At 46.7% G+C, this 11,957-nt stretch overlaps 1 protein-coding gene across 1 annotated transcript; it reads left to right on the top strand.

Moving 5' to 3' along the window:
• Positions 1-320: 320 nt before the first annotated feature.
• LOC308307299 (uncharacterized protein) lies at positions 321-9,981 on the top strand. The gene is made up of 6 exons (XM_080752486.1): positions 321-1,675; positions 2,094-2,167; positions 3,045-3,273; positions 4,494-6,475; positions 8,051-8,275; positions 8,707-9,981. Exons 1-6 carry the CDS (start codon positions 1,315-1,317, stop codon positions 8,809-8,811), a joined length of 2,976 nt encoding a protein of 991 aa, XP_080608612.1. The 5' UTR covers positions 321-1,314; the 3' UTR covers positions 8,812-9,981.
• The last annotated feature ends 1,976 nt before the right edge of the window (positions 9,982-11,957 follow it).

Raw genomic sequence — 11,957 nt, 5'->3', positions numbered from 1 at the left:
GATGATGGTGGTGGGGGGCCTTCGGAATGACAGTTGTAGTAGCCAATCGCATTTCTTCTTTGTGTGGCTCCTCAAAGCATCCACTAATGGCCTTTGTCTGAAGGCGGGGTTGAGATGTCTTAGTTTGGCTGGCATTTAGCAACAACCCAGAAGGTTACGAGTTAAAACATTGGATTATTTGATCATCTGACTGGCGCTTACGCAAATGGGAGAAATATGGAATATGTCGGCGATCAAACCACGATCGCTTTGGATGCGATCGGGGTGTGAGTTGTTGTTGCAACATTCGGGGTGATCGGGGGGGAGAGACGCCGCTTTTAGGTCGTTCAACTCGCGATGCTGGATAGATAGAGCTGCATCATCATGTTGCTTCCGACTCGACTTACCGAAACAAATCACAAGTTACACCAGGGGTAAAGCTACAAAGAGCAGACCGAAAGGAAAGCCATTGATTAAAGACGGGACAAACAATGCACTGGCATCCGTTGATAAACAAGACTGACTGGCTGCCGTTGAACGTGACCCGTTCTAAAACTGGTTAATTTGTATCACTTTGGCGCGATATCCACTTGAATGTATCCAGTCGGCATTGTTATTGATATGCACGTAGCCTAATTGATAGCAGGAAACTCCAGGATTGACCTAAAACTTTGCCAATTAAAGAGTAATTGGATGCTTTTAGCTTTTTATTTCTGCAACTGTTTAGATAGCGAGATGGGATGACCTCCTCGACTTGGCAGATTGTACGATGCACGACCCTGGAATGTATTGGAAATCATCCAAGAGGATGCTGCTTGATTGACTCCCGAGGACCGCTCATAATTTGTATTTATTTTATAAATTATAATATAAATAAATGGTTATAATCATCTATTTGCATTTTAACAACGCTATTCATAAGCCATAATTTGTGAAGAAAATGTTTTTAAGGAAATTGTTGACTTGCAATATGGAATATGTTCCTTTTTAAATGAAGGTGTTGAGTTGCACTTGTCTTCTGGAGACGTAAACCAGATTATTTGTTAGTCTAATGCTGCCATCGTCTCCACGTGGAGCTGATGTCGGGACAGTGGTCCTCCATACACACCAGTTGTGAGTGACTAGGGGGTCCGGGCTCCCTGCTGTGGTACACTAGACTAGAGGTGACTGGCTGGCTGGCTGGCTGCTCTGCAAAAGGACGATCGAGTTTGTGTTTGTTTGTTCCGCCGACGCCGGTGAGGCCAAAAAAGGCTAGCGTCCTATAGGCGTCCCGTCGGTTCTGGGGTAAAGTTAACACACGCACAGGACAATTAAAACAAAAAAATCCCCGTTAAAATGGCCGGCGATTGCACATCATACAACACGCACTACGGCGGGAGGGCAGAAACCTTTTGTCCGTCCAAACAGTCGTCAGACCGAGAGGTCTGTGGTTCTGGTTCCTCGGACGGTAACTTGGAAGGGCGTGGGCCGACGATGCTGCGATCCTCGTCCAACTTCGAGGCGATCGACGGGCTGCTGTACCGGAAGAAACTGGAGCGAGGCTTCGTCCACTACCGTGAGGTGTTGGCCGAGGACCGGAGGCACGAGGCGATCTCCGCCTTCCACCGGAGGAGACCCCCCGGCGGCGGCGGCGCACGCCGCCACCTCTCCCTGGAGGAGACCTACAAATGCGTGGCTGAGAACTACTGGTGGGACGGTATGAGTAGCCTACTAATCTCCTTATGTGTATTCGACTTGTAACAGCGTGTGTTCTGCCTTCTGGTCTGCTACATTCTACTATTAAACACATTGGCCATGGCATAGGCAGGTGGGAAGACAGGACATCCTTTTGTTAAGACTGAGTTCCCTTTTTTTAATGTTAGTTTTGTGTAGTTTTGTTCCCTGCAGTTTAGTTTGTAGTTTTATTTATCTGAGCATGTCCTGACTGGTCATTCATTCTGTTTTGAGGGAGGTCTGGTTACTTACTGTTAAACACACTTTGGTTTAAATTAAAGATTTACCAAAGCCTAAAACATACATACACAAGTCACATATTCACGTTGAGATGTTAATCATGGGCCTGGGCTCTTCTTTGTCTGCTGACTGTAATGTAGGTGCCATTGTTCTCTTTTCAGGGATGTACTTCCAGATTCGAGAACATGTCCTGGGCTGTCCAGAGTGCCTGGGGCAGCACAACAAGAGACCAGAGGTAAGGTCAGGGCTAGCACCACACAGTGGCTGTATAACAACTGATGACTACATCCAAATCAGTGTCCACAAGTCTGTCCAAACGTTAGCTCCGCTCGGAACCTCTCCCTCCGCTATATAGCGCAGAGATGAGGTTCCTCGGCATCAGCAGCCCAAATGAGATTTTTCTGGCCATAGTTCGCCACACTTACACGATTCTTATCTTTACCGTACATCGTACTTTATCCAAAAAGTAGAAGTTTGTTTAAGCCTCTCTTGAGATGTATAACTTTTGATCGGTGGAGAAAAGCTAAGTGATGAGTTGAAACAAGTGTTTAAAACCCATCGCTTAGATTTTCCCCACCGCTCAGAGATTATACATCTGAAAGAGGCTTCGCTTAAACAACCTTTACTTTTTGGATACGATGTGTGGTAAAGGTAAGAATCATGTAAGCGTGGCGAACTATCGCCGGAAAAATCCCATTTGGGCAGCTGATGCCGAGGAACCTCATCTTGGAGCTATATAGAAGAGGGTTCCAAAAGGAGCTATCCAAACGTAATACATCATTATGCTTTCAAAACATTATTACCCAGGCCATTTCTACATTTTCCTTACTTCTCATGGGCCATTGTTTTGTCCTTCATTCTCTCGTGTCTTACACCCATTATACCCATCATTCATTTTTATTCACTGATTTGCCCTTCATTTGTCTCGACATTACACAATAGAAATATGCCCAGATTATTGTGTGTGTGTGTGTGTGTGTGTGTGTGTGTGTGTGTGTGTGTGTGTGTGTGTGTGTGTGTGTGTGTGTGTGTGTGTGTGTGTGTGTGTGTGTGTGTGTGTGTGTGTGTGTGTGTGTGTGTGTGTGTGTGTGTGTGTGTGTGTGTGTTCTTAGGACAGGGGCAGGGAAGGACGTGTGTCAAAGACAATGTTGTCACACAGCAGTGACGTGCTGAGCAAGTTGAGGAGTCAGCGGGAGGCAGGCTTGTTCTGTGACATCACCCTGCACACAAATGGACAATCCTACTCTGCTCACAGGGCCGTTCTGGCTGCCGTCAGCGAGTACTTCCAGGAAATCTTCGCAGAGATGGAATTGAGCGCCAAGGCTGACATAGACCTCACCGGTGAGTATATATGTTACAGCATCTTTGGGTAACTCAGGACGTTCATTGTAAGAGCGCTTGTTTCGTTCACCACACACTAATCACCACCAGATGGCGACGACAGCCCATAGACAGCCATTCACTAGTGCAGGCGCTGACGTCACTCGTTTGCGACTCCCTTTCTTTATTTACTAGCCTAGCTGGGCGGTGTTTAGCCATTAGCTTAGCCATTAGCTTAGCCATTAGCTTACTATGAGCGTTTATCTTGGGCTTGCCCAGGCCTTACGGCCTGGGCATAAATATAACGATTGCATTCACCACGGCTTCGTAACTCGCGCGGCCGGCGGAGCTCGGGGGCGAAGAGCAGGACCAAGGTCCGCTGGCCTTCGCGCCGCTTGCAATGTCGTGGACAATCGATGGGCTCCGCCTGGAGGACGTTGTTGTGGGCGACCGCTTGTTCCGCCCCGTGCGGCACCGCGACCGTCGGCCGTCCTGTTTCTCTAATATCCGGTGACATATACAGTACAACGCATTGACTAACTGATTTTGATAAAGATAGTGAAAATTTAGCCATCTGTCCCTCAGTAAAACTTGTATTGTTGATGGCAATCACATGGCCATAGTTTGCTCCTGTTTCAGGATAGGCACTGTTACCGTGCGTTTATACTTAGTTGAAATTCAGAGGTTTCCTGCCCGATTCGATCCCTGGCCCCTCCTGACGTAGTGTCAAAGTGTCCTTGAGCAAGTCACTTAACTGCAGATGAGCAGGTTGGCCTTGCACAATGGTTGCCTTCGCTGGTGGTGTGTGAATATGTGTGTAAATGGGTTCACTCCGACAATAAGAAGTCCATTTCGGAGTGGCGACATGTCGGAATGGAGAGAGCCTCCCAATGTAATGCACAGTTGAATTAGTGTTAGTGTTGTTAGGTATCAGTCTGTGCCATCAGATGCTTGAATATCCACTGCCTTTGATAAATGTTTTCTTAGACTTAAAGCGTCCTGGATTGCTTGTTTATTTCACGCGGTTTGCATTCAATGCAAGCTGTCTGATCGAGACTGAAACTTAAAGCAGTTGTTCAAATCCCACCTCCTCCCTCTGTTTATTTACACTTTCGGTGCAACTCTTTCTCCCAGGTCTCTGATCCGCTATTTACTTTCACTCACTTTCATCTAGCTTATCTCACTCACTGTTCGAAGTCGAACGTGCCTGATTAACAGCCCTCTGTCTTGCTCTATTCTAGGTTTCAGCGAGGAGAGCTTGCTTTCTCTGCTGGATTTCTCGTACTCCTCTACGCTGTGCGTGCGCCAGGAGGACCTGCCTGAAGTCGGCACCTTGGCCCGCCACCTGGGTATGTGGCCGGCCGTGGAAGCCTGCTCTGCCCTCCAGAGGGAATGGGAGCAGCCTCCCTCTCACTGTCCTTGGACGGGTAATGCTGGGTCTCGTTCAGAGCTCCACCACCAACTGAGGGAGAGAAAAAGCAAGAAGGTCTCACCTGATGGGGACAGGGTGGGCGATGGCTTCTCTCTAACGCTGGACGCGTCAGACGAATCTTTAGCGGAGAGTCCCAGGCGTTCCTTGCGCAGACCCCTCAGACGAGGCGAACCGGGACACAACGAACACCCCCTCAGTCCCACGCACAGAATGAAGCTCATGGACTTCAAATCCCCCTCCTGCAAGAGGCCTCAAGCCCCCCGGAATGCATTGCTCACCCCGCAGTCACGGAATCGCCCCGCGCCGTCCCCGTCGACCCCCCGTCTCCTCCGCTCCAGTCCAGGCGCTGCCCAAGAGGTCCAGAAGTTTCTTCCCCGGCCAGAAAGTCCACGGCGGAACCGAAAACCTCACTCTAGTCCCAGGCCTTCCCCCATCTCCAGGCAAAGACCCAGCACCATGGGGAGTCCGTTGAGGGTGAAGCAGGAGGCAGAAAACATCGGAGAGGACGAGGAGGACTACGCACGGGCACAGGAGAAGTACCGGCTCATGAACGTTCTGGGGCTGCAGAGGACTGCCTTGTTGCCGCGACCGGAAGATCTGATTGGCTGGAGACAGAAGAAACGTCTGAGGAAACTGAAGGCAAACAACTACTCGCTGACTAAACGGAGGAAAACACAACACCCGGCTCCAGGAATGGTGTTTGAGGATCTGCCCCTGTCAATCCCCCTGTGTAACCCGGTTAACACTCGCTTCCTCAAGAAAATCATCAAGACGGAGCCTGCAGATCCAGTCAGCGTGGAGGAAATTAATAGGCTTAAAAGGCCAAAACCAACCCCGCGGCATGTCCCTCCCAGCGACAGGAGCATGAGAAGCAAAGGCACTTTTCCGGCACTTCTGCAGCCCGCCTCCTGGCCCGCTTTTGGCGGGAGGGAACTCAGACACTTGGCGAGGAGAGATGCCGCCGCCGCCATGCCGCCTCCTCGCAGTGGCAACTCCAGAGCTCTGGCGCGGAACGTGGTCAGGATCAAACCAGAGCCAGTCGACCACTCCATCTCAGGTCAGCTGCTTCCATCCCACGGCCGCCACGACCCTGCACGTCGTTCTCACAAACCCCCTCCTCTGCTGAGGGCGCGGACTAGGAGCAAGATGGCCCTGGAGACCGTCAGAATGCTACGCTACAACAGTGGTCGGCCAGCGGCGAAGACAAAACTGAAGCAGAGCGCCGCGAGAGGAGCAAAGAAGTCCCAGTCTAAGAACAGAGAGGAGGAAAGGAAGGTACTGACTGGCTTGATGGACCGTAATCCCAGAGCTCAGCATAACAAATCCACAGGGCTCCAAATACCTGACATGTCGCCTCCCTCATCCCTTTATAACAATCCTTTGTATAAGGTCATTAAAGAGGAGCCAGCAGACCCCCTGCCAGTGACGGTACCATTCCCCGACCCTCCTTCCCCGGACCGGGGCAAGCGCCAGAGCAAGCCCCCCGTCAAGCTACTAGACCCGGGCTTCCTCTTCAGCTTTTATCGCCCAGCAGGGGGGGCCATGGTGGCAGGGAAGAGGGAGGAAGAGAGTGTGGATATCTGTTTGATGCGCTCCGTGTCGCAGGGGGAGACATTCAGAGCTCAGGAGCCCCCGCCCAGGGTGCTGAGGGCCAGGAGTGGACCGCCCCCCCCACCCCACACAAGGAGGGAGAGGGATAAGAGAAGAATGGTCCACAGACCCCAGGCAAACTCCAACCACAACAACACTCCTATTCTGGCAAAGTGCAAGACAACACAGAACATGCCAAAGGTAGGTGGTAGTAGAGGGCATTGTTTTGTACCTGCATCCAAATTAAGATAAAGCTACATGTTACTTTACAAGACTTACCTGGGTAGATTCATACGCCCTCATTTATCAATGGAGTGTAAAAAACGGCGTATTTTCCCCCCCAAATATTGGTGTACGGCAACATTAAAGTGGCATTTTTCAACACATCCTAAACAGCCAATCCTAGTGTACATTTGATCTTGTTGCTGAAACCTAGCGTCATTTAAATATTCTCGCCCTTAAAAATTCTCAAAATGCCCCGATTTTACAACCAGAACAACCGGAATTACGACCTAACAATGTCAGGAGCCAATAGAAGAGTTAACCCCGCGCGCCTCACTCTCATTCATGTCCGCTTCCAACAGACCACACGCACACACACAGCCTACATGAATATCACCACACCAGTCAAATCGTTATGAATGATTATCGAGTACGTTTAGATATTAATTTAGCCCATTATCGGCGACGTGCGCAGTCAGTCAGTGCGCGTTTGAGTGCTTACACTCAAAGAATTCAATCTGCACCACGTTGATGAATGAGGGCCATAGATTCTAAAGAAGATGATAAGATAAGAAAAAATAAATTGTCTGCAAACTCATGAAACCAGTTTTATGTGAGCTGCAGTGGAGGGGGTCCTCCACTGGGGGCGTCACCACTTTTGCATCCGTTCTGGAGCACGAGGAGTGGGTGGTCCCCGGGAATTCCCCGTGAGCAGCCCCGTTGGGGTGGTCATTTGGTCATTTTTGCACATTTGGTCATTTTTTACACTTGGGGGTCCCCCAGGGGGCTGGGGGTCCCTGGGGCTCGGGGAGTGTGTGTGCAAAATGTGGCATGGATCGGGTCAACGGTTGCGGAGATATGAGCAGGGAAAAAGTGTGACGTGTGACCACATTTGGTAATTTTTTACATCTGGGGGTCCCCCAGGGACCTGGGGGTCCCTGGGGCTCCGGGGGTCCTTGGTGGTTGTAGTTTGGCAGTCAAGGAGTGTGTGTGCAAAATTTGGCATGGATGGGGGCAACGTTTGTGGAGATATGAGCAGGGCAAAAGTGTGACGGACGGACTGACTCACTCACCCACGGACAGCCTGTGGAGGTTTTGGTAGTAAATGCGACCTACGGTCGCAATAATACATTATATCTCACGCCATGTTCAAACAAGGATGGGAAGAATTTACGTAAACGTTCTCACCTCAATCAAGTCAATAAAATAAGATATCTTAATGATACACCAAAACGACCTACAAATCCTGTGTTACTTGCTATGCCAGTATGTGTTTTTAAAACGTTGACATGCACACTTTTGTGCCATCGCAACACCCAGCGACCGAAGCGAAGCGATTCAAGGCTTCAAGTGACTGTAAAGCTTTTGATGGGAACCCAGCTTTACTGGTTCATAATAATGCTGTCATTTATTTTATTTCTGCATACATTTATGTATCTGACAGGCTGATGTTTCTGGACATTATGTCCAGACGACCAATTTTTGAGCGGTGCTAACTGCTCCTACATCAGATTTTCTTTAACGTGTTTCTGATCTCTATCCTGTTTTTTGCAGCTGCAGAAGAAAGGTAATAAACTCCCTACAAGTAATACAAAGTTTGTCCTATTGGAGTCCATCCGTCGGGCGCGGCTGAAGCAGCTCCGGGGTCCTCGCAGTCAAGCCCCCAAGGCTGTGAAGGGAGCCCACAACTGTGTGCAGTGTCACGCGTCCTACAGGGACTGTGACGCCCTCATCATGCATTCCCTCAAGCATATTGAGGGCAAGCACTGGCCCTGTCCGGTAAGCAATTAGTTTGAATCATACCTTCCATAATGACATCAAAGAAAAGGACCCACACACTGTCAGGAACTCTGTCGTTAGACCTTCATCATTCAGGACTGACTGTTGTCTATCCTGATGAAGGTCAAACGACGAAAGGTCGAATAAAGAGCAGGTTTGTTCCTGACAGTGTGCGGGTCCTTTTCTTGGTCATTATCAGAGATCCCCTTCTGAATATACAATGTACTTTTTGTCCTATGCACCTGTCACCAACCTTTGAGGTGCGCCTCTGCCTTTTTCTAAAGAATCATACCTACAATCAATCTCTCCTCCCATTTTTATTGTCACATATTGTCACTGCAAAAACATCCCTTTTCTCCTTTGTCTTTCACCTTATACATCTCGGTGGCGGTGCCATTAACGCTTCCTTTCTCCCCCTTGGCGTGACGTAGCTGTGCAGCAAATCGTTCTTTCGTCTGCGGAATGTGAGGAACCACATCCGCAATCACGATCAGAAGTTGTACAAGTGCCGTGGCTGTATTGCTGCTGCCTCCTGAGAAGAATTTACAGTCCTGCAATGGACTGACTGAGGTGAGGGGGTCTGATGCCTCAAGAGGATACGTGCCATGCTCCTGTCACATGTGTTCCATCCTGAGTGGAAGTGTGAACAGAGCGCATGTACAGTGAAGAAGGTCTGAGCACATGTCTGCTGTCATATTCCAGGCTTTGCAGGCTTTGGGATCTGTTTTGTAGACGGTTGAGCGCCACTGTTGATTTGTCCAATCGTATGTGAGAATGTTTGTTACACGTCCTATTTATTTTTCTCCGGGGCGTAGGTTGTCATCATTGCATGGGGTTCGCAAATAAGACAGGGCGGGAAAGGGCAAGTCGTGGTCGATCAGCAGCTTGTACATAAGAAACGTCCATCACACTTAAGCACATGATTCTGTGGAAAGGTTTAATCACTCTGATTCTGGTCATTGTGGTCGTCCAAGATCGCTAATGGTAATGTGTGTAACCAAACTACGGTTGTTGTTTGCATTTTGGTAGCTAGAGGGGTTAAACTTGAACGCTCAGGGGGTGGGGAACTGTGACGTCACCGTGTTAGTGAGAGAATGTCACAGTTTGTACATAATTAAAGCAGAAAATGATTGTGATTAATTATTACTACCTAATTATGGCTATTGTTATTTTTCTATGTATAGATGAATTTTCAGTGCACTTATATCATAGCTTTTGTTGTAAAACCTAAGAAATGGTTCTGAAATGGAAGGTCGGAAGTCGTGGCAGGAATACTTGAAGTGGCATGGAATCTGGAGGGAATACTTGAAACGGGGAGTTGTTGACTAGACTGTCCTGAGTGTGTTTTAAAATGGATATCTCCTCAGTCTTTGTACTTTGTGGTGTTCAGATAAAGTTCAGCCTCTCCCCCTTTATTTGTTGTTTTCGTCGTCATAGGGTTTAGGGAGGGGAGATTTGACAATGTTTGTACGGCACCACTGCATGTGTAATTGCAGATACATTATATTCACATGTCTTTTGTCTGGCCACATATAGTTACTAAAGGGAAAAGTGTCCTATGTGAAACTCCATAAGTAGTAATCAACACGTCATTAAGGATGTTTCAATGATATCTATATATATTTTTTTGTTTGTTGTTTTTGTTTTTAACACAAATCAAGGGGTTTCTTTCCCTTACTCTATTTAATAATTTCCCTCCTACTGAATTGTTGCAATGTGTGCACATAATGTGACATTTAAGATGTTTCAGAAATTGATTTTAGAAATGGTTGACCTTTGACAGGATTATCTGTACAAGATAATATTTAATAAATTTCACTCCTCTCCTCTTGTCTATCTTGAGTATCTGGTTGTTCTCAATGTGTTCATATGATTTTAGTGTCTCTATAGAAAGGTTGAATTACAAAGTTATTGCTATTTACTATAATATATTGTGATCTCTATAATATAAGAATTCAGTGAGCGATGACATGTAGAATATTCATTTGCTGGTCTTATTCTGTGCTCTTACCGCATGCAAGTACATGATTGGCGATTGTGTATTGTTTGAAGCAAGTATATCTGCACTACTTTCAACCACTTGGGAGAAGGATGAATTGATCTTTTAGGAAAAGGTTGAAGGGTGGAGCTTTAGAAATGACAATTTTTTTAAAAATTGTATGACTCATTTGACCAATAAATTGAGGCTGTATTCATTTCATCTTGTATACTGTTTTGGGGCGAAGATACACAAAGATGATATTCACTAGCCCTGTTTACAATTCACGATAGCTACCAAATGGGGCTAGACATTTACCCTGTGCTCTTGGAGTGATCCAAATAATCGTCGTGTTCAACTGCAAAGCACTTCTAGACTGCAGTATACCCAAAGAGGATATTTTCATGTATCATTCTTTACCCGTAGAGTAGAACTTATTGATTTTCGCAATAAACAATCATCCAAATCTATGTTCTCACAATGAACAACAACAGTTCTACGTTTCTGTCTTTTATAATAAAGTATCGTCAGCTGGTTGTAATGTCAAAACGAATATCTGTTTGTATTTTTGTTGAAATGGCCCCTCTTGTGGGATTGCCATGCAAACGGTATCTAGACCAAACACTAGGTGGCGACACACACTAGTATATCATAGCAGCAAACTCGATAATAACAAGTCTAGTGCAAAATGGTTCTAAATCGCAATGTGAATGACCCCGATGTAGGTTTACAGCATGGCAAGGTAAGAAAGACTGTTGGAAGAGATCATTGAATCAAAATACAGTAGGCCTACCAAGAAATATGAATAATGCATTGGTGAATACGTTAGACTGAAAGCAATCACATAACAAAACGTCTTGTAGTATATTAGCCTATTACAAGTAAACAGTTTGTGTTCACTCAGGGTTAAGATTGTTTGACACCTGGGCCGGGCGTCGAGTGTGACCCAATTAACTGCCTTTTTTCAATGGGTTCCCAATATCTAACTTTGTTCATGGAAAAAGATACAAATAGCCTAATTCTGTTATAATTTGAATGAATGAGTTGCACAGACACAAAAATATATCAGCAGCATTACTCCATTACAGCAGCAATACCATTAGCCTATTATATCCAGGAACATGTTAATCACTGTCCATTATGGAATGCTCAAAATTCAGTTGTCTTCAGGCTGCAAGATTATTTGGCGGTCCCCATAGTTTTAGTAGCCTACATTTTACAAATGCACAACCAACGGGGCCTTGTGTTGGGTTACTACTCTGGCTCCTGCTGCCTGCCAGCGGCTGCCTGCACATACAAGCTTATGAGAGTTTAGGGAGCCATGGAGTGTACGCCCAGGAACAGCTGACAATTTATGCTAGTGGGGCCCCCACATTCTCAGAGAGAGGAGGGGAGAGAGAGAGGGTAATGTCTCATGTATACTTATAAGTGCGACCGTGTCGCTCGACGACAATGTGTCCAACTGGGGGGGAAACGTGACACAGAATCTGTTTTTTTCTTCTTCTTTTTTTTTTTTTTTTTTTTTTTCAAATTGAAAAGTCGTTGAGCGACACGGTTACGTCGATCCGATAGAAGTATTCTACTTGTATGATTGTATCAGACGATGGGTTGGAGTGTTAAAGTGATATGTATCATATTATGTGGGTTAGTGGTGGGAAAATAGGCTACTCAAATGTTTAACTAAAGTAAAAGTAACAATACTGC

This window comes from Nannobrachium achirus (assembly GCF_963921795.1).
Source record: "Nannobrachium achirus genome assembly, chromosome: 22".
NCBI classification, from domain to species: Eukaryota; Metazoa; Chordata; class Actinopteri; order Myctophiformes; family Myctophidae; genus Nannobrachium; species Nannobrachium achirus.
The sequence above is the reverse complement of the archived record's forward strand: the minus strand, read 5'-3'. Positions and strand labels throughout refer to the sequence as shown.